Source organism: Neltuma alba, unplaced genomic scaffold (assembly GCF_004799145.2).
Source record: "Neltuma alba isolate B1F8T4 unplaced genomic scaffold, ASM479914v2 tig00011253_pilon, whole genome shotgun sequence".
In the NCBI taxonomy this organism is placed as follows: Eukaryota; Viridiplantae; Streptophyta; class Magnoliopsida; order Fabales; family Fabaceae; genus Neltuma; species Neltuma alba.
The window spans coordinates 198,857-223,325 of record NW_021635968.1 but is presented as its reverse complement, the minus strand read 5'-3'; the positions used below and the strand labels follow the sequence as shown (position 1 = coordinate 223,325).

Genomic DNA, 24,469 nt, shown 5'->3' with positions numbered 1-24,469 from the left:
TTACATAAATTGTTGTAAGATTATATTCTAAAATAATAAAATTTAAAATTAGTGACAACAGAATAGAATTAGCGATGATAAAAATTTCTGTTACAAACAATTTAGCTATGAAATTAGTGACAAAATAATTTTGTTGCTAAAAATTTTATAATTAAAATTAGCGACAAAAATTTCCAAGGGAAAAAATTCCATTACTAAATATTTAGTGACAAATTTTTTGACAGATTAGCGATGGATAGAAATTCCGTCACTAATCCCTCACTAATATTAGCGACAAAAAAATTCAGCCACTAAATTTAGCGACGAAATCTTTGTTTGTAATCCGTCAGAAATTAGCGATGGAATAATGTTTTGTCGCTAATTTCATCTGTAATAAGCTGTTTTTTTTTTTTTGCAGTGAAGTGTGAATAGACGTTCCACCCTTCCCTTCGAAAAGGAACATTGGTTCTAACAATTCCGTCTCCATCTACTAAAACAACCAGAAATGTTTCCAAAAAAAAGTAGGCATACAACGTACAAAAAGTTCACGCCCCTCTTTATCTCCAAAGATAGGATGTCCTAACCACCCAGCAGCTATTCCATCTCCATTGTCCATTGAGCCCGCTCTAAACAATACCCTTTTTAGAGCGGGCTCAATGGACAATGGAGATGGAATAGCTGCTGGGTGGTTAGTAATCATAAAAGGATACGTTTGGTGTTTGTGAGAACCCCTTGAATCACTTCATTACTTGATTTAAAGGGTTCTTGACTGTTTGGTTTATGCGAAGTTTTCTTATACTTTTACTTATACTTAATATTATATATTCTATTTTATTTATTTTATTATCTATTGTATTTTTTATTAAATTAAAAATGAATTAAATTGAAATTTTAAATTAATAAGTAACTATTAAATTTGAAATTGAAATTAATAAATACTAAGATTAATATAGTAAAATTAAAATAATATAGCATTCAAAGGATATTCCTGAATAATCTTATTTTTTAGTTATTGAACCTTTTCATTTTACCAAGTTCAATGTTAGCCAGATTAGTCAACATTTATATGTTTCGATGCAACAATTAATTTTTATTTCTAACAAGTAGTTTTGTTGGTTGGTTACGTCTTTGCCTCTAATAAGATACACCTAAAACAATTGAAAGTTTGCCTATTTTCATTTGTAAATTCAGCTGCTATTCGTACAAGGCAACAGGAAAGCCGAATGTCTGAAAGAAAATCTTGGCTACTCCACTTGCATCAGGTGTTGGCAAACATTGACCGAAATTTAGTTATACCTTTTTTGGGTGAAATTTTAATTATACCTTTTATAACACCTCAAACATATAATCCATATACTTAACAAAATATTTCATATATAGCCCATAAGTGTTTCTAGCATCCAAATCATCAAGAAAAAGCATATTCAACTCCAAAAATAAATAACATCTCATAGTTCCAAAACAAATCCTTTTAAATAACTCAGTAAAATAAAATGCGAAAGTCTCAGGGTCATGACATATAAATATGATATAAGATGTGCTTGAGGACCACAGAAAAGCCTTAATGACTCGATCCATTAGTATTTTCTTTTGATTCGTACTAGATCCATCACATGAAAATGTTAATGGAAAGGACGAGATCAAACGTATAGAGTTCAAACATATACAAACAAATTAAAACACATGTATATTTTATCAAAACTATATGTATATATTTATATACATTTAGTGTTTAAATTGTACCAAAATTTTATCATTAAATCCACAACAGAAAAATCAATATTCATTTACAACATGTATTTCATGACATTAAATGCATTATGCAACCACCCTTATATCACCATCCATTCTTATTTTGCTTATAGGAGCCATAGACTAATATATAGCTTAACCAAAACTAATCCATTTAATTAGATTGTCTCAAGCTCACCAATACTTGAGATATCTCCAATTAAAGGTATAGAGTTCAAGTCTGAACTATGGCTCCCCTCCTTAAAGGAAAAAAAAGAAAGAAAGAAAATGTCACAGCGTCACAACTCCAATGCAATTCCGACTAGTGTAATTAAATCATGCTAATTTCCTTCTAACCTCAGCCCATCAAAAAATACATATCTCATGACAAATAATGTTATAACAAATATACCATTGTTCTTAATCAGAAAAATAATAAAAATCCAATATAGATAATCAACAGTACAATTTATTATAATTCAATAATCATAACCATTTGGATATTTAATTATTACAAACAGTATTTAATAGCATAAGTCATGGATGAAATAGAAATGTATATAAATCAAAGCTCTATTTGTTTGAAAATTCAATATTTATCATACATAAACATATCTATACACACACATTTCATACTAAAATAATTATTTTACTAGAAAAATAACAACAATAACATTTACAAATAATTAATATGTATATACAAGTAATTTCTAAGTTACCTATTATTTCTTAACTTACAAGGGAATTATACAAAGTTACTCGAAAACGCTCAGTGTGAAAGAGTCTAGAAAATCACACATAAATATCTATCCATATATATACATAACTTTAAAATATTCTAGAGCCGCTCTAAAATCTTACAACTACCCTATTCTTTTTCTCAACTCTAAAAATCTTAAAACATGAGTTGTTGTCAAATTTGGGTGCTTATATTATCAGACGATGACGGAGCGGCGGAGGGCACAACGAAGGCAACCAAGAGCGAGGAGGCTAGCTAGAGTATGGAGACTGCAAGGATGCGAGCGGCTACGGGGCGAGAGAAGGGGAGACTGCGATGCGTGCGATAGTTAGAAGGAGAAGAACAATGAGAATGAGAAAAACGGAACGGTTTGTTCAGAGATATATATATATATATATATCTAATATCTTTCATATTAAAAAGATATCAAATATATTTCTAATATCTATATAAAAAAAATATAAAACATGATTCATAAAATAGTATAACAAAAAATTTTAAAAAAACAAATAAATATCTCAAGATGGGACGACCCATCCTACATCCCGTCCAGTCTCCATTTTGTCCTATCCCATTCTAAATTGATTTAGATAGGGATGGGCTGACCAGGACGGAACTGGATTGAACAGCCCTACATATATTAACTATTAACTTAAATTTTCATTACAACAATCATTCCAATACAAAGACACTATCGCTCCAACACTTATAGTGACTTCATCAAAATGACACCAAAAGTGAAGCTTCGTTTAAACAATAAAATGACATCAAAATTAAAGTTTCATTTAAATTAGACTTCCCTTCCACATGAGCCACTATCCCACTTAAACTATCTACTACCCCAAAATGTTAAGGGGGGAAAAAAATCCATGTCAGCATCAAAGCACAAAATGCAAGCCTCAATCTACTTTCGGTCTTTTTCATCTCCACATTTGCAACTCCTTCTTTCTCATCATCTGTTGTTCTCTATTTCATATTCTCATCATACAGCCTATCACCATGACAAAGCAACTCATTGATCACCTCTGTCGCCCTTTGACTCATTTCATCATCATGCCATTCAAAAAAATCACAACCTCATCTCTATACGTTGGTCGATCTCACTCAGACACAACATCAAGGTCCACCAATTGAATCGCTTGATCACTAAATGAAAAAAAAAAAACACACACACATACCCGTTGATAATTTTGACAGCCATAGAATTTTCTCCTTGGGTTCAACTGTGCCCACGACGTGGACAAAGGAGCTACGAGGCCATAGTGACATATCCTGGACGGACCTTCACATTGCAGCTCTCGTCCATGACGTCTGAGAAGTGTAACCCTCCTCCTGCTTCCAGTCACTGACAATGCCGTCAGGTCGCCCATCGCCTCTCTTCTTCACTCCACTACTTGGTCTTAATGAGTCGAAGATGGATTTGGTGGGATAGTTGCTCGATTTTAATGCCTCTGAACGACCACAGACCTAGGGCACTCCATTAACGACAGAGTAATTACTCTCCAATGTCTCTCTAGCCACATCTGACCTTCGCTTATCGCTAGCGTGTAACTTCAGACTCCAGCGTGTCAAGTTAATGGCAAAACGTTAGGTATCCGTTGGATGACGTTGACATTGCTATGCTTTGATTACTTTCGGGGCGACAGTGCTCTAAAAAATATTTCCGGATAACCATTGCTCCTAAGTGAATACTTCTAAGACCAAAATGGACCTTATCCCTATATAATATAATGTTTCTGTGGGTAAAATTATAAAATTATGTTTGTTTGATCACCATTTGATTTTCTTATCTATAATCAAATCGATGGATTGTAAGCAAAGATTTTCATGTATTGGATTATCTGTCCTAATTATTCATTGCTATTGATTTTTTTTTATAAATATTATTTTTTAAATTATATTTAAAAAATCCAGTAATGTCTGCACAATATATAATTAATATCCATTTTTTAGTTTGATTATGATATGTAATTATTTTCTGATGACCCTTTGTCGAATCATGGCATAGGTGCGTCACTTCGTTTGAATTTTTCATGGGATTCTAGTGCCTATGTGATTTTTAATGTGGTTAGATTCTTTTATCAAAGACAAGGACAGTTTTCCTGAAGATATGAAATGTCGGTAACACCTATAAAAATAATAAAAATATAGTCCGAATCATGTCTAAGGATACTATCCTTAAAAGTTATTCCACCACACAAGTTAGAATAAAAAACGGCACCCTTAAGGATTAAACAAGTCCTTCTTACATAGAGCAAGGTGATAGAACAAAAGAAATTTAAAACTCAGGAGAAGAAAGAGAGGAGGAGAGCTCGGGGATAGAACTTGACGCATGCTAACCATGCACCGCACATTGCCTTTTATAGGCAGATAGTATATGACCATTAGGCTGTCATAATGGTAATTAAATATGATTTTAATGAGAATTTAAAGAGCGATTTTTAAACAATTAATTAAGGTGAATTAAATCATTTTAAGGCCATTGAATATGGTTTATAAAAGAACAAAACCGACTAATTAAGACATACAAATGCTTTAACAGTCATCTCTAACGGTCAATTCTAAATACTCCTCTTCTTAGCCACTTTATTAGCTCAAGCTTACATCTTAGTAAACACTAAAGTTCTCTTAATCTTGAGTAATATGGGACTTCTTTTAATATACTCATACACTGAAACTCCAACAATCCCCCACATATGTCAAAAGAAGCATTATCATCTGAGTTATACACACCAGTATAACCATTTTGAATCTGGTGTCTTTTGGACTTTGAACTAGACCTAAACCAATAACACTTAGTACAAAGAGATGTCAGTGAAGTCTGCTTCCATGAACCAACAATTCTTGGGTGTGCACTAGAGGCATTTAGAGTCAAATTATACCAGCACAATTTTCGCTATTAACGGCAGTTTTGCCCTTATAACGACCATGTGCGTGCCCGGTTCTTAATGAATGTTCTATAAATTTCACTACAATCTCATGAGAGCGGCCCCACTCCACATTCATAAAGTTGATTTCATTAAGTTTACTTACAATGAGCACACCGTCCTATAGGATTATGAAATCATTAAGAGTTTTCACTCAGCCTTACTAAAAAATGCATTCTAACACTTTCTCACATCATAGGGAGGGACTACGAATTTACAATAGTGCTAGTAAAACTAACAGACAACTTTTTTTTTTTCATTTAAACCTTCTTTATTGGGTCTCAAATCACAAATGTTGGGTTTCCATCATTGTTAATTTCATATTGGCTTAAATCCTATTCTCCTTGATGTTTTTATAATCTGTTTCTTCGCTAGGGGTTTCGTTAACGGATATGCTAATCCACTTTCGAGCTCACAAAATCGATTAAGATAACTCTACAATTCTTAAGCTAGCTTATTTACATAGTATCTCAAATGATGTGTACTTGCACCATTGGTTTCTCTACAACGGTTATTGCCATTTGGCAATCACAACTCATCGACACTAAGTGTCGGTTTTACGCCAAAATATTTACTAAGAGGTTTTCAACAAATTAGCCCCCAATCACCACTAAAGGTAATCACTTGTAGATTTTCTCATAAAACTTGAAATTCAATTAACATCTATGTATCTTAATACACTGTGAATCCACTGCATAAGATACCAACATTTCTAGTATCCCTCAAATGTTTCATTTTTCTTATAGGACTTTATTTAAACATATGCTCAACCTTACAATACAGGTTTTATCACAGGAACTAGTTTAATTTAATGTAACAAATTCTCAAAAATTTGTGCATATACATATTGAGTTGTACAACTATTCTAAACAAAATATTATAGAAATATTCACATATTGGTCCTTGGGAACCAAACTCTAGAAACACTTGTCAAGTTGAGAGATTTTGTCACTACCTTTATAATTTCAACACTCAAAAACACATTTGTTTCATCTATGCTTCTAACTCAAATCTTGAAACAGCATAACATTACCAACGATATCATTAAAAGCTGATTATGCATATACTTATACCAAGATAAATATGTAACCCCCACTGAAAATTAAAACACAGTTATCTCTATACTCGAAAAAATAATTAAATTTTCATGTCACCAATATAATGCTTGTTCCAAGCCACACAAAAAAAAATTGATAATTCATAAAATTTGCTCCCTGTAGCAAATAAAAAGGTCTCCATTTTTTTAAGAAAAAAACACAGCACACATATTGGGATTTGTAAAATGAGGCTCAAACAGTTTTAAAATAAAAGTAAAAATATATTTTTCTCTACTAATATTATTTCTGTAAGGTAGCCCACATTTTAGGCACCTCCACACTTTCAAATATCTCGTTTATATGTGAAAATCCTTTCGCAACTTAACAAATTAAATTAGAATCTTACACCATATAATCTCTTTCTATTTTAATTAAATTAGAATTCTCCAAGTTCAAATAATATCAAGGAATACGTCCATATTCAAAACCTTTTTTTTAAAAGCTCATATCCTGTATGTATTCTCCTGATGCTGCAAAATGTAGCGTATCTGAAGATAGAAGGAAAATCAACTTGATATACAATCTCCGATCCTTAACATAAGAGCTAGTTGACTAATTTGAGTAAATTAAGAAAACTAGTGAAGTTAGTTATTTGTAATAAACAAATATTGTTTTTTCTAAAATATCCTTGCTAATCAAGTGTATTGGCTAGATTTATCATTATTATAAGGACCATCTTAGGAAAAAACTGATAAATATGAGAGACAAACTGGATTAAGATCTTATATTTAGAACCACAATAAAAGTCAAATGAGATCTTATATGAAGGATGAGAGGTAGTACTACTCAAGTTGTGAAGTTCACGAGTCATACTTTTGTTGGTGTGTGTGTGTGATCTAGGAGCTTTACCGCGACAGATACAGAGGCCGTTAGAAAAATGACTCTTGCTTTATACTTCATATAATGTATATATCTATTCGGAAAAAAGAGTATAAATAAATCTACCAATATGAAAGTTTTCCCTGTAATTCATTATAATAATCTTAATGACGCGGTTCGGGTTAATTAAATGTGAAAATGAAATTGAAGATAGGGATGCGTGTGAAGTGAACTCTAGCAACTCAAGTTTTCCATGTAAATCATAATGTTAATAATGCATAGGGTTGATTAAATTATGTGAACATGAAATTGAAGATAAAAATGAGTTTGGAATGAAAATAAGACATTTACAAGGGTCCGCTCCAAGTTGAAGATGGGGAGAATTACAATGAGATCCAAGGAAGGAAAAAAAACTTGCAAAATAAATCCTAAAGATTGTTATTTTCCATTCTAAAACTTATCATTACAGGCTGCTCAGATTGTTATTAGGACATTTTAGTAATTATTTTTTTTAAAGACTTGACTGTAATTCTCCCATAAAGATACATGTGAATGGAGCAATTATTAGATCAGCCTATTGGTTGTCCTCTGTCATTCTATCTTGCCTTGAATGTGATGCAGATTGGAGGAATCTATGACGGCTTGGGTCACGTAGGTTGTTTTTCCTAGTGAAAAAAAATATTTGGATGAAAATCCAATCATAGTTTTAAAAATATTTTTACAGTATACGAAGTAAATATATAGAAGAGTTTGTCTCGTTTTACAAACAAATGTTTTTGAAAAGCACTTTTTCATGTTACCAAACACCCCCTAAGTTAGTTATTTCAATGTATCCATAATGATTGTTTAGTTATTTCAATGTGTCCATAATGATTGTTGATTTTTCGGGTTATGGGAATAGAGATTAATTTTGTTGCCAGGATACTAAGAAATTGTTTGGAATGGTAATTGAAGCCTTTAAAGATAATTTTTTAGTAAAAAGAGTTCCGTCTCACAGCTTCAAACAAACGATAAATGCTGTGGTTATAAGTCACTTAGTGCCTGTTTGGGTCAGCGTTTGCTGGCCCAAACGTGGCTTATAAGTGATTATAAGCTTAGTGGGAAAAATGGTCCATTTGGCAGAGCTTTTTAACAATTGGGCTTATGAATTTTTAAGCCCCTTCAACGCACGATTGAGCTAAGCTGGGGAGGGGGAGCTTCTGATCACATGGAAGAGCTTATGGACCGTTCTCACAGGGAATCTATTCCCTTTACTTTTCTCTGAATTCATCTGCCTTCTCTATTCCCCCATGAGTGAGACTCCTTTTATTTTTTTAAACCCGAGCCCCCACGCTTGCTCTGTCTGTGCTTGCCTCGATAAGGTCCGTTGGTGGTCGCCTCCGAGAAGCTCTGTCGCTGGTGATCGTGAGCTCCGTCCCGTTATTGTGGTGAGGTCAGCTGTTGGATGTGAGGTGTGCGCTGCTCGTTCATCACAAGTCGTTTGTTGTTTGACCGTGAGCTCCGTCTGTGGTCTCCTTGACAAGGTCTATCGATGGTCGCCTCCGAGAAGCTCTGTCGCTGGTGATCGTGAGCTCCGTCCCGTCATCGTGGTGAGGTCAGCTGTTGGGTGTGAGGTGTGCGCTGCTCGTTCATCACAAGTCGTTTGTTGTTTGACCGTGAGCTCCGTCTGTGGTCGCCTTGACAAGGTCTATCGGTGGTCGCCTCCGAGAAGCTCTGTCGTTGGTGACCGTGAGCTCCGTCCCATCATCATCGTGAGGTCAGCTATTAGGTGTGAGGTGTGCGTGGCCGTGTGGATGCTGCTCGTTCATCACAAGTCGGAGCTGCTCTCACCGTCTGCCTCTGCATTTGAGCAGTTCGTGGAGATCTTGTCTTCCCAGAGCAATACACCGTCGGATCTACCTCTGGCAGCCTTTGGTTGGTTGGATCTGTTACAGGCTGGCCGGTTTAATTTTGTTATGTTGCTTTTCCGATTTGATCCCTGTGGTTGAATTTGCTGTCGTCCTTGAATTTGCTGTTGTCCTTGAATTTACATGTTGTTACTGATTGCTGCATGTTGAGGACCGACTTGTTTTGACACTGAAACAGGGGCTTTATGTTTTGAATTTTATGGTTTTCGGTTACTACAATCTTTTGTTGGATGTTGCTTAATTGTTTAGAGATATTGACTGTCAAAACTTGGTTAAAAGTTTTGGAGAGTGGTGCTGGATGCTCTGAATTTTTGAAGGAGGGAATCTAGCTTAAAATTTCTGGTTGCATGTGGATTTTCTGCCTCTATTTTTGAAGGACGAAACAGGGATTAATGGTTCAAGGAAACGGCTCTAGCTTAATGAGAAAATGAAGAGCATAAATGTGTGTATATGACCGAAAGCTTGGGTGTGCAGTGTTGGGGATTTAAAGTGTTGTGTATATGTCTATGTTGCAAATGGTGAGACATGTAACTCTGGAATTGTAATTTTCAGAATTACAATGGTTGTTGTTTTGTATGTCCTTAGCTTCGGTCTCTTGGTTTTTATGGTTACAGGATTCGATCTCTATGAGGATAGGGTAGAAGAGAATGAAGTGGTAACATGGTGTATATATGTGTATATATGTGTGTCCGAATGGTTCATTGAGAGAGGGGGGATTGTTAAATGAAGTGATAAATTAAAGGATGGGTTAGAGTTTTCCTAAATGAAGTCAGCAATTCATTGGTTTTAAGTTATTTGAGATTTTTACAAGTTATTAAAGGGTAATTGTTTAACTGGAATATAATGCCAATGAATATTCAAAATGTTTGGCCGAATGATATAGGAAATAAAGGAAGATAAGAATTGCTACATATATCACCATTAGATTTGGTCTCTCCAAGTAAAGCCCAAACAAACGTGATCGATTACTTTTATCAAAAAATAGAGGCACAAACATTATCATTCACTTGCAAAGTAATTGACTTCTTTGATAGAGCTAATTAACAGCGTTGATAGAGCAAAGTAATAAGACATTAATTTGTACTATACAAAGAAATTAAGGACTATGTGGATAATTACTTAAAAATAATTTGGAATTAATTTCTTTAGTCTCAATCAGAATAAATTTAATGTTGTTCTTTCTCCTGTTATATTCTCTTACTTCTCTCTAATATGATATTTATTTAACTAATTTGATTATATTAGAAAAGTTAGGTAAATTAGTTAATTATAATAAATATAACATATTTTTGTAAATAATCTTGTTCATCGTTCTTAATTTGGTTTTTATTTTACTTTTACACAGTAAAATTGGGATAAAAATTAATCAATGTAATGCAGTTTAGGTTCAATTTATATGATATATTAAAAATTTAATTTTAAAATGTTCACAATCAATTACCACCGGAAAATAGTGGACATTGACATTGTGATTATATATTTATAATTTTAAAAAATTTTGAATAAGAAAACTAAACAGCTTATGCAATTAAAATGTGTTACTTGGTTATACATGTTTGTTTGGTTACAACGTATGTGTTATATAATACGGCTTTTATTATTACATATTTAGGGCTTTGGTTGATTCAATTACTCTTATCTTGATCAAAGGGCATAGAGAAATGGATAATGATAGGGGAAAAGCGACATTGGATTATTACACGACAAAAATTCTAATTAATGTTTGTGCCGAGCAAATAGTGCACAAAGAAAGACAAGGAACATCGTTTACAAGACCTGGTTGGGGGAAAATTGAAAAGAATTTTCAGGAAAGGAGTGGGAAAATGTATGACAGGAGGCAACTGAAGAACAGATTTGATGTATTGAGAAAAGATTGGAAGTTGTGGGAAAAACTGATGTCTGGGGAGACTGGCATTGGTTATGATGCAGCCACAAATAGGGTGCCGGCCTCTGATGAGTGGTGACAGCAAAAAATACTGGTAACTATTTGTGTTTTTTGAGTTTTAATTTTGAATATCAGAAGGAACATCGCTTAATTATGCCTAATTATGTTCATGTAGGTGGACCCTAATTTCAAGAAATTTAGACATCAGGGGTTGATGTTTGCATCAGATCTGATGAAAATATTCAAAGATGTTGTGGCTTCGGGAGAGTATGCATACGCACCATCAGCCTCACAGCCTTAGCCAGTGTTTGCTCCATAGCCTGACACAGAAGAGGAGGAGGATGTTTATAGAGTCGAGCTGGACCAACAGGAAGGGTCAGGGGATAGTGAGGATGAAAACTTTGGTATGGATCCAACAGCCCGTGCAGGGGTCACAGATGACTTCGCTGCTTGCAACATAAACAACCCCGCGAGTACTGGACCAAGTGGCTCAGGAAGCTATGGAAAGAGAAAGAAGGGTGAGACATCAGATGCAAAGAAGAAGAAAAAAGTTGCTGCATCTACTAAAATTTCTGATAGCCTGAGTGTCATAGCAGCTGCTTTTGACAAGCGAGCAGCAGCATTGGTTGAAGATCCCTAAGTAGTTGATAAGGTTTTGGCACACCTGACTACCGTTGAGGAGCTTAATGGTGACAATCAACTATATTATGCATGTGCCAAGATGCTTATGCGGTTGAGGTGGGCTAGGCGAGCCTATTTGGGGTTTATGCATGATAGAAGCAAGTTGTTGGCGTGGTTGATACCGGCAGCACAAGACCCAGACACATGGAAGGGACCTGCAGAATAGGATTTAGTTTAGGACTTAATTGTTTCACTATTGTTATTGCACTTGTTAACCTGAACTACTTGTTGTTTTAACCTAAACTGATGTGGCATGTTGTAAGAACTTTATTAATGATTATGTAATATATTTACGCTAATTTCTACTTGTCATCTATGCGTTTGGTTTTTCTATTTGCAGTATGAAAATTATTTACACTTTGTTTAGTGTAATCCTTATAATGCTTACATTTTGTTTTCACCACAGTTACAGGGTTAATTCCAGAAATGGCTAATTGGAACGATGATTCACCATGGAATGAAGATACTTTATGGAATTGGAATAACGATTCACGGTCGAATAAGATGACCATTCAACACGGTTATCCATAATTAATGAGGAATTAACACAATATGAAGCAGTAGGTGCATTGGTTGGTTATTATTGTGAAATGTACATGTTTAAACAACCGTGCAGAACTAGTGAGCAGACAGGAAATTTATGGATACAAGGCATTATGAATGGGCATGATGATCGATGTCATGAATGTTTAGAATGGATAAAGATGTTTTCCACCTCTTATGTACTAAATTGGAGGAACATGGTTTACAAAAGTCTAAGTACGTAGGAATTGAAGAAATGGTTGCGATGTTTTTAAACACGGTTGCACATGGACAATGCAATAGGATGATTCAGGAATGATTTCAACATTCAGGGGAAACTGTAAGTAGGCACTTTCACAATGTACTGCAAGCTTGTCTTAGCCTATCAAGTGAACTTAGTCGACCCATAGATCCAACATTTCGCGAAACTCATAGAAAAATTGAGAACGATCCACGCTACTATCCATTTTTTAAGCACGCAATCGGAGCAATTGATGGCACTCATATTTAGTGTGTTGTCCCCGTTGCAAAAGGAGACAAATTTATTGGCAGAAAGGGAAATCCATCACAAAATGTCATGGCTGTATGTGATTGGGATATGTGTTTCACTTTTGTCTTGGCAGGATAGGAGGGATTTGCACATGATGCTCATATATTTGACAGTGATATTACAAATTCATCTCTTAATTTTCCTCATCCACCTCCAGGTATATGTTTATGTGTTCCAATCATGCATGTTTTTTTTAATTATTTCATATTTTTATTCATTTCACAATCTCTCAAATTGTTTCATGAATCATTAGGAAAATATTACTTGGTTGATGCGGGATATCCAACACCAAATGGATATCTAGGTCCATACAGATCTGAGCGCTACCACCTTCCAGACTTTGGATGACAAGTAGGATTCCGAAATAGTAATGAAGCCTTCAATTATTATCATTCCAGTTTAAGGTGCACAATAGAACATTCGATGTTTGGAAGAATAGATTTCAAGTCCTACGAAATATGCGCAGTTACGACTTCCAAACATAAGTGTATCTGGTTTGTGCAACAATGGCTATTCATAACCTTATAAGGAGACATTCAAGCTCCGACTTCTTTTTTGAACAAGCTGAAAATGGTAATAATGTGGGCGAACATGATCAGGCTGAAGCTAGTCAACCATCGTCTTCAAATGTCACATCACAGTCTTCATCGCATATGAATCGCGTCCATGATGCAATCAGAGACCAAATTATCCATAGCTTATCTATTAATTAATTATGTAATATTATTTAGTTTCACTTTGTTACAATACTGCAAATTGGAGTTAAAAACATGTTTACCCATTCAAATTATGTTTTGTTTTATATTTGCAATTTTGTTTCCATTTCTCTTATGTTTTCAAATTTAATTCCCTCAATCAATTTCACTTCTTCATATTAAATTAACAATAATTCATTGTATTATATCAATTCATTTTTTTTCATGTTTCACTTTATATTTAAAATATTTGTTATGATTTTTTTAAAATTTTAAAATTTAATTCACTCATTAATTTGACTTCTTCATAATAAATTATTTTAATTTCATTGTATTATGTCAAATCATTTTTTTATCATATTTCATTATTTATTAACACTCATACCCATTTTGGTCATTTTATAACCAAACTTACTTTTACTCAACTATAATCGAAACAACTTTTTACCAATCTCACTTCTGCAAACTAGCTTTTTTTAACTCCAATCCAAATACAATTCAACCTATCCAATTTAGCTTTTACCAACTTCACTTTTCTATAAGCTACTTTTCCTATAAGCTACTTTTCTAATTACTCATCCAAACGGACCCTTAGCCGTCTAACCCCTGGAAATTGAAGCACAATGGACATAACTTCAATTAAGTTTCACAGTAAATATATATATGGATAGATATTTAAGTAAATTTCACTACCAGCCTAACATCAAATGCCAAAATATTTTGGGAGAATTATAATCAAATCATAAGAAAGAGAAATAATTACTAAAAGGTCCAATAACAACCTGAGCAGCCTGTAATGATAGATTCTAAAGTGGAGAATAACAACCTCTGGGACTTGTTTTGTAATTGTTTTTCTTTCTTGGGACCTCTTTGTAATTCTCCCAAAATTCTTCTATATATACACACACATATAAAAGAATATCACAATTTTGTGAAGAAGTTACATGATAAAGCCAAATGATGATGGACTTGACACTCCTCTGGGTTATGGAATCACCGCAAATTATTGGATGACTCATGCCTAATTCTCCACTAGAAGAACAAAGTAGGATCAAGAACTTCTTACATTGGTTGTTGAAAATTGGAGAAGTACGCATTGGACCTGATCAAAATAGAATAACCTCCATTGAAATTCCGGAAAATTTAGTTATAGAGGATGGCACAGGCCCCTCTAAGCCACTGTGAACTCCACATATCCAAATGACATGTCCTCTTTCCAGTCCTTATTATAAGTTTCAAATAACTAATTTACAGATAACAAACAATTAATTAAAATTAGTTAAAAGTAATAAATAGGCTAGAAATATACTAATGTTTCCAAATATACCTTTATAATAAATGAGGAAAAAAATGAAAGAGAATATGTGGGTAAATGTGATAAGAGAGATTATGGCAAAAGAAAAAGAATAAATACTTAAGAGCAAAACTAAAAAAATACATTAAATATTAGGATAAGCCCAAATTGAAATTTATGAAATGAACCATATCCCTCCCTAAATTTGAAGCTTATAATTAAGATTGGAGGGAGTATTATTTAATATAATCAGTCAAAACCCCCAAGACCGACAGCACTGTAAATATATATTCTTCAAAAATGGGGTTCACGGCGTAGTCAAAGTATGACTTTCACACATGTAATAACACAGCAACAACCAATTAGGTTAACATTGAAGAGTTTATAACAAAGATGTTATAAATTATTAACGTCAATTTAATTTATTAATTGACAGGAAATACTGAAACCTCTAAAGGAAATAAATCTACCAACGGCTAAACAACACTCATATATTTTACATTTAAGATCATTCTGCATTTCTGCCAATAACAATCCCACTAACATTTCGTTTGTAAAACATATATAGTGTACTTCCGTTTCTCAATGCCGTCAAGAAATCACCAAATATTTATATTTGTAATGCTGCACATATATTATCACATTTCATAATCATTATATAATTCTAAACCAAAATACGTGTATTTTTCTTTTCTCAACCCAAAACACGTCTATTGCATCAACACAAGCGAATAAGCATTTCGTGCCATAAAAGCAAAAACCCAATACGGACACATGGAAATGTGAACAAAAGCTCATAGATAATTAACCTGGCCACAATCAAACAACAATTGATTATCTTAGGACGTGAGATTGAAAGCCGCATAAACACTGCCAACTGTAACCATTATTGTGACATCATAGTAAACTCCAAAACGGTTGACAAAGGTGGAGTTAAACTCCTTAAAGAAACCAATGATAAATCCTTTTATCGCAAATCCATAATCGAAAATTATGTCATGATGTATAATAAATAAATGGTAGACAATTTAATATTCAAAATGCAATGAAGAATAACGCCAAAACTACGATCTTGTTTTTTTTTCCCTAAACACGTGTACCAATCCCCATGAATTTAAATTTGTTCTTATAGGACCACAAGAACCTATCAAATAGAGATTATAATCCAAGTAGTGATTATATTACCAGCACCAAAACTCAACTTTCGATCCCGTATAGACAAATTATTTCTCAATGCTTTAGGAGTTACCTTCTCAACCAGACGCTTCAATTAACACATCCGATGACAATTTTAATCACCACTTTTCAGTAAGAGTACCAATTAAATTAGAATTCTCATTGATAATAATCATTCACTTCACAAATAATTTAATCCACATTTGATATAAATATACTTCAGCATAAAATTCAATCTTCCAGGTATGTATTATAACAACAACTAGGTACACTTGAAGTCCCCAAGTTGATGAGGTATCACAAATTCACAATATAGTTATTGCCACAAAACTCATGTTATGACAGATGTGGAAAGTAGTTTTGCAACCCTTCACATTTAGGTCTGAATTATCCAGTCACCAAAACTATGACTTTCACCAATATTTATTATTATAGACCCACAGTCGCACACTATCACAATTCACACGTATATGTTTAAGCATTCTATTGCTATTTTTGTCAGTTTATATGATCAATGCCTCATCAATATCACAAGACATAGAGCTGGAAGTTTTACGGTTTTACCTTGTTTGAGAGCATCAAACGATCTAGTTTGACTTCTTGGAATACCCACCACACGATAAGGTAGCAGATGGTGGAGGCACCTACCTCACAAATTACTCAGGATTGAATCTGAGACTTATATTCCACTTAGAAACACGCCCCAACAAAAGATTAGCAAGAATCATCTCCTACGATTGGAATTTAAAACTTATCTCTTTTGTAATCAACCCAAGGAATTGAAGAATACACATCATGAAGCGCTTCCAAAATCAGCAAAGAATAACTCTTGAGATTGTTGGCAACACCTGCAAAAATGATAAAAATATGATTCGACTTATGTCCAAAGACACTGTCCTTAAGAATTATTCTACCATACAGGTTAGAATAAAAGGCAGCACTCCTCAAGATTAAACAAACCCTTCTTGCATAAAGCAATGTAACAGAACAACAGAAATTTAAAACTCAGGAGAAGAGAGAAAGAATGAGAGCTTGGAGATAAAACTCAATGCATGTTGACCATGCACCACATATTGCTTTTTATAGGCAGATAGTATGTGACCATTGGGCCGTCATAATGGTAATTAAATATGGATTTAATGACAATTAAAAGAGCAGCTTTTAAACAATTAATAATTAAGGTGAATTAAATCATTTTAAGGCCGTTAAATATGTTTTATGAAAGAATAAAGCTGACTAATTAAGACACATAAATGCTTCAATGGCCATATCTAACAGTCAGTTCTAAAGACTCTCCTTTTCCACCACTTTATTAGCTCAAGCTGTTATCTTAGTAAACACTAAGGTTTTCTTAATCTTAAGTAATATGAGACTTTTTTTGATAGACTCATACACTAAGACTCCAACATGAAATTTACCAGGTGGATGAGTGATTGGGGCTTCCCAATGGGATGCTTAGTTGTTAACAAGGGTTCTCAAATCTTCCTGATGGGATGCTTCATTTAGTTCCCAAGGAAATAATTTTCCTTTTCTAAAAGATCCATATTTTGAAGTGATGACTTAACAATCTAAACGCGATCTTGGATTGTTAGGCAGGAAATGTCATGGCTTGATTTTGTCTGAGGCGTGATTTTGATGGCGTAGCAGAACTTACCGCATTCTTCATGCTATGTTTGTTTGCTGAATGAACTTTTACTGGTTGATTTTATCATATGATACATTTTGGTCTAATATCATCTGTCTCTTGGTCCTAGCATGGTTGGATTACTGTGAAAGCCTTATTATATACTACCTCCGCTCTTTAATATAAGAGCTCATTTGACTTTTATTTTGATCATAAATGTAAGATCCTAATCAACTTTATCTCTCATATTTATTCATTTTTTCTCAAAATAGTCCTTGTAATAATAGTAGTTATAGTCAATACACTTGATTAGCAAAGATATTTTAAGAAAAACAACACCTATTTATTACAAATAACTAATTTAACTAGTTTTCTTAATCTACTTAAATTAGTCAACTAGTTCTTATATTAGGGACCAGAGGTAGTATTTTCAAGTTCTTTCTGACCAATGGTTTACTGATTAATGGAAGCTCTACAGTTAACTATCCCTTGGATTATTATTATTTTTGAATTGATACATTATGTTTGCACTATATACCTTATGCTCTTTTCATAGTCTTTTGATTGAAGGCATATATATTGCTTCCATGGTTGAACGTGGACTATTTGGTTTGTTTTCAGACATCTTGGGTAATGCCATCTTCAGAGCAGTTAGCCCCAGTTCAAAATCATCCTGCAGCTCATATCCTATATGTATTCTCCTGATGCTACAGAATGTAGCGTTTGTGAAGATAAAAGGAAAATCAACTTGATATACTACCTCCAATCTTTAATATAAGAGCTAGTTGACTAACACTACAACAAAATATGTTATTTACCTCTCTCATTTATGTCTGTTCTGAAAAACAGAGGAGAAATATATAATGTTCATGTCTGTTTACACAAAACAAACGTTACTTCACATCTGTTTACACAAAACAGACGTGAGGTAACATCTGTTTAATAAAAAAAGATGTGATTTCACGTTTGTTTAATAAAAACATACTTGAGTTCACGTCTGTTTAGAGAAAAGAGATGTGAACCCACTTCTGTTCATCCCAAACAGACGTGAACTCATGTATTTTCTTGTCAAACAGACAGACGTTACTTCATGTCTGTTTTTATAGAAACAGAGTGAATGTGGCTTATTTTTTAAGAAAATTTGCCCTCATCAACTCCATATCCGTCACCAGCCAGCAGCTAGTGCACGTGGGAACTCTGATTTTTCGCTCTCTCCCTCTCATTTTCGTCTTCTACCTGCAGCAGCCGTGAGCTGCTCTGAAATTCTCCCTCTCATTTCAGCTCTCTCAAGGCTGTTATCCTGCAGCTAGCCCTCCCTCCATTGCCGTCGTTCTACATCAGCTTCCATTTTCGTGTTGCAGCAGCTCGTCACCGTCGATTAACAAGGCTGAAGCAGTGAAGTTCACACGCATAGCAGCTCGCCGTCCTCCTCCTCTCTCCAGGCTGTGATACTCTCTTATTCGAAGGTGAGCCAGAACATTTTCGACCTACAGTGAAGGTAAGTTCATTCAATGGTTGTGTTGTGGGTTTAATATATTGTATGTGGGTTTGTGTGACTTGAGGAAGTTTGAGTTGGTTTCTAAGGTTTTTGTTTAAACTTTTATTGAAGAATTGTGTTTAGATAGTTTTAAATTTGTATATATTGATTGGGTAGAAAATTTAAAGATTTCAAGCCTTGTTAATACTTGTTAGAAAAATAATGATACAAGGTGTTTGTCAAAATGCTTAAGAGAGATTGCATTTAGATAGTTTCCTATATGTATTGAATTTAGATTAAGGATTGGGTATACATTAAATTATTAATGAAAAAATTGCATTTAGATAGGTTGAAATTTGTTTACATTGATTGGGTAATGGATTTGAAGTTTGAAATCCTTATTAATTAACTTGTTTGAAAATTAATACGTAAAAAGTGTTTGTCAAAATGTCTAAAAAAGAATTTTCCTATATGTATTGAATTAGAATGTTGATTACATTCAAGAGGAAGCTTTAAAAATTAGTTTTTTATTAATTGGATAATGGATTTGAAGATTAAAAAGATTGTTATGCATTAATTAGTGGTCAATGGAAAGCTTTGTTCTCATAATCTTTGGATTTTTGTTATGTTATACGTAAAATCTCCACTACTTGTAAAAGTAATTTTTATGTCTTTTTCAATTTTAGGAATTGCCATGATGATATATTTATTATGAGATGTTTTATGTTGCAATTGGAATGAATTGAATTCAATTGATATAGTGATCTTTCTCTATCATTTGGAAGTCATATGAGGTTATTACTTAGTAAAACCTCAAATACCACTGTCTGGATGATTGTTTTAGTCCATAAATAGACCTTTTAAGTTTACAAACTTTGTTCTCCTTTTCTTTTTCAATGAAACCTAATGGTTGTTTCATATAGATTTTTTCATCCAGATCACCATTCAGAAATGCAGTTTTTACATCCATATGATGTAATTCCAAGTCTAAATTGTTTACTATTGCCAGAATAAGTCTAATAGAGTTGAAACGCATAATAGGTGAGAAGGTATCTTCATAATCTATGCCTTCCTATTGTGTCTATCCCTTTGCCATTAATCGAGTCTTATGTTTGTCAATTGATTTATCCACTTTTCTTTTAATCTTGAGAACCTACTTGTTTCCAATGGCTTTACGTCCTTTTGGCAGATCAACTAATACCCGAACTTGATTCTTTATCACTGAGTCCATTTCTTCTTCCATCGCTTTCTTCCACTCCTCCTTGGCAGGACTTGACAAGGCTTTTCATGCAGAACGGGGCTCATCATCCCCTTCTAAAGTAACTAAGAAAGATTTGCCTTCTATTTGAAAGCGTCTTTTGGGAACACTTTTTTTATTACTCCTTTTGACTGGAATTGCTTGCTTATCTTTCTTTCTTTGTTCAAATCTCGGTGTTGACTTTTTTTGGCTCCCACTCAAATTGAGACACCTAGATGATTCTGGTTTGTCAATTTGTTTTGTACTATCTTGTTCCTATGTCTCATGAAGAGAGAAAGTACGGTCAACATCTCCTCTATTAGGAAATTCAGTCTCAATGAATGTGGCATCTCTTGATTCTATTTCAGTCACCATTCCATCTTCGTTTTCATCTATGAAAACGTATCCTTTTGATTGTTTAGAGTAACCTATAAAGATACACTTCTTTTCTCTAGGATCCAACTTCCCATGCTTATGGGAACTGTCATGAACATATGCCATTGAGCCGTAGGGTCTTAGGATGCTTATATCTAGTTTGCGTTTCATCCATAACTCGTAGGGTGTGGAAGCGACTAATTTTGAGGGCACACAATTAAGTATGAAGGTTGCTATTAATAAAGTATCACCCCAATATGAAATTGCCAGGTTTGCTTGAGCCATCATAGACCTAACCATGTCTAGAAGAGTTATGTTTCTTAACTCCATTTTGTTGTGCAGTACTAGGGATAGTCAGTTATCTAATTATCCCTTTTTCTTCACAGAGCTGCTTGAATTGTTTAGACAAATATTCACGATCTCGATCAGTGCGTAATGCTTTAATTTTATTGTCCATTTGATTCTTTACCTTGTTTATGTATCATTTGAAGCACTCAAGAGCTCAGACTTATGTGAGATCAAATAGACATAACCATATCATGAAAAGTCGTCAACAAAGGTAATAAAATACTAAGCTCCATGTCTCGCCCTCACATTCATTGGACCGTACATGGCAGAAGGAATTGCTCTTAATGATGCAATGGAGTACTCAATTGAAAATCAAATTGATGATGTGCAATTTGAGTTAGACAATTAGATTCCTGTCAACTATATTAATACTCAACAGGAGCTTCCAGACTGGAGATGCGTGCTCTCCTTGATAATATCTTGGAATCAAGGAAACTGTTTAGGAACCATGTGGTTAAATGGATTCCTAGAGAAGCTAATGCTGCCACTGATTGGCTTGCTAAGGCTATTCTGGATGGGTCATGCCCATAAGATTGGCTTTGGAGACCGCATGTCCCTCTTTTGAAGATTTTGGATCGTGATGCTCATAGAGTTAATGTTGATCCAGGCTAGTTACTGGTATTTGCATGTCTTTAGTTCATTTTGACAGTTTTATTTTCTTTTCTTGCTTCATTTTGCTTGTACGTGAGACTTGGTTCTTCTCTTGATCAAATGAAAACGGGATATTCAGGCCAAAAAAAAAACCTACATTGAAATTCCAGAAAATTTGGCTATAATAGATGAGAAAAAGAATGAAAGAGAATATGTGGGTAAATGTGATAAGAGAGATTATGGCAAAAGAGAGAGCATAAATAATTAAGAGCAAAATTAAAAAAATACATTAAATATTAAGATAAACCCAAATTGAAGTTTATAAAATGGACCATATCCCTCTAAATTTGAAGCTTATAAATAAGATTGGAGGGAGTGTTATTTAATAGAATCAAACAATTTAATATTCAAGCACGATCTTCTTTGGAGTTGAAATGTCTCTAGATTTCACAATCTCTGCTCGTTTATTCATCTAATCATTTTATTCATAAGCATTAATTCATTACTTCCAGAGCTTACATCTAACTAAAAAGACAATCGAGAATGTATCACCTCTTGCATCGCACGGGTACAGCGTCTAGTTATAGCCAAAACAAAAGTAATTAAATAATCTTAAGGTTCTGACTTGTAAAGACAACATAATCATTTGGTCGACAACTAAGTGTAATCTAACTGCAAGAAATCCTAAATATAAGGTTAAGAGGGAAAAGGAAGATAGAAAAAGTACTTATTTTCTTAAAGTGCTTTTGATTATTCCCAAACATTCCTATAAGGCCTAGAAAGAAAACCAGCCCAAATTAAAGACTAGGGTCTAAATAGAAAACAGAAAGCATCAAAACAAGATGATCACAAGCATCCCTTCCATCAGAAGTAATGGAGAGCAAAAAACATCAAAAGTTACTACTAACAATCGCTAAGGTTAGGACACGGGTAACCCTTGGGGTATTGAAAATAATGTCTGGAGAAACAAACCAAATACAAAATGCTTGGCATTAAATTATGGAGCAGATTCAAAACCTAAGCAAGGCAACTAGTGCGCTAAGTGAACTGAATCTTAGGATTTATAAATTATAATATCATCTGAGGTTATGGGTAGAAAAATAATAAATTTCCAGGTTCTTGTTTTGCAAGATTCAAGATAGTATAGAAGTTGGAATGGGTCTAAATTTACAGATGTGCTTCATCAATCACGAGTTATCTAATATTGGTTTAATAACATGGAATGGAAACAAAAGTCGTAACATAGGTAGTATGGGATTTTTCACAAGTTGTTTTTAAAAACTTCTTTAATTTTTGCCTAAGAACTCTAACTAACATACCTGTGACAATGAATAAGGAAGCTATGAATGATGAGAACACAAATGCTTTATGAACAAATTAAAAGACCTTAAGAGAAAAAAGGTAAGCCTTATTCTAAATCCTGTATATAAGCAGAAATGAGACTCATTATTTTATTTTATCCATTTCTAACTTATCTCTCGAAAGTATTTCAGATGATTTAAATTTCATGACAAAATACAAATCTTATAAATAAAATCTAATAATTCACACAAGGAAGCAAATGACTTTAATTATTCTGTCGTGAAATAAATTAAATAGTTTTACACAATGAATTTTCCACTTTATTTCATTTGATTTGCATGTTAGTGCTTTGGTTCATCACGCTTCCACGTACAACAATCTAATTTGGTCAATTTTAAGGACCTTCCTACTAATTCTTTGTCATGAAAATAAAAATAGAAATTGGAAGATGGAAGAAGGGTATTTTGAATATTGTGTAAAACATTGTTGGAATGTCCAATATTTAATATTTTATTAGGATGGAAAGCCCATGCATTCAAATGCATCCATAACAATTGCATGAAAAATAACTATGGGTTGAGAGTGTATAAAACATATATATAATGTTTTATTTTTTAACCAGTAATCCATTATTCACACTTCAATCCAGGGCAACAAAAGTTGAGGTCTCGTTGGCCCTAAAAAAGTTGGGGGAAAAAAGAGTTGAGGATGCCAAAGTTTTTTGTCTTTTGTTTTTTTTTATAGGTTGCTAAATTAATAATTAAATATGATTGATATACTATGCTTTGTGTTCTATAATATTTAGCCAAGCTTGCGAACTCTCACATAACCACCTAATAAACACATAAAATATCAAATTAATGATTAAGATAATAATTTTAAATAGTTATATAATATTTGTATAATATGTCAATATAATAATTTCTAATTTTATTAAAAAATATAAAAAAGATATTGTGCAAAATCAAAAAATCAATTTAAAATCAAAATGAATTCAGAATTTATCTTTTAACAAAATTTTTGAAACTTACTTATTATTACATTTATAAATTTATTTATTTTTATCTTCAATGTCATTTTAACCTAAAAATTTCCCTTTCTTAACAACATTTCGCTTCTATATATATAAATATATATATATATATATATATATATTAAAAAGAGATATGAATAGAAATTCTCCCCAAAATTAAATCCACAATGCGGTGCGTTTTGGTGTGCTGGCAGCCTAAGCCTAGCTTCTTCTTCCCCATCCTTTCCCTCCCCATCTCATCAGTCTCACATCACACTCCGTTAGCTTTTCATTCAGGAGGGACTTACCGGAGTCATCGCTTCGGATCAGATATCGTCGGCGTCGCTCTCTCGTCGGCCATACAAGTGAAGACTTGGTACGATCTGTTTATACTTCCATACGAACCTGGGAATTCCGAAATGAAGAGGAGATTTCTTGCAACAGATACTTTTTCTTTTTCTCTTTGTTTCACATTCTCACCTTCTTTAGTTTATAGTTAGG

General features: G+C 33.5%; 1 protein-coding gene across 1 annotated transcript; it reads left to right on the top strand.

Annotated features, from left to right (window-relative positions):
* Positions 1-10,860: 10,860 nt before the first annotated feature.
* LOC114763089 (L10-interacting MYB domain-containing protein-like) lies at positions 10,861-11,724 on the top strand. Its single transcript, XM_028952689.1, has 2 exons — positions 10,861-11,139; positions 11,404-11,724. The coding sequence occupies exons 1-2, from the start codon at positions 10,861-10,863 to the stop codon at positions 11,722-11,724; spliced, it is 600 nt and encodes a 199-aa protein (XP_028808522.1).
* Positions 11,725-24,469: the final 12,745 nt, after the last annotated feature.

What these genes read in the sequence shown, in the direction of transcription:
- LOC114763089 (XM_028952689.1), top strand. Translation starts at nt 10,861, where the DNA reads ATGGATAATGATAGGGGAAAAGCGACATTGGATTATTACACGACAAAA. An exon ending in ATGATGCAGCCACAAATAGG is followed by an intron (nt 11,140 to 11,403) that starts GTGCCGGCCTCT and finishes TTTGCTCCATAG; the next exon opens with CCTGACACAGAAGAGGAGGA.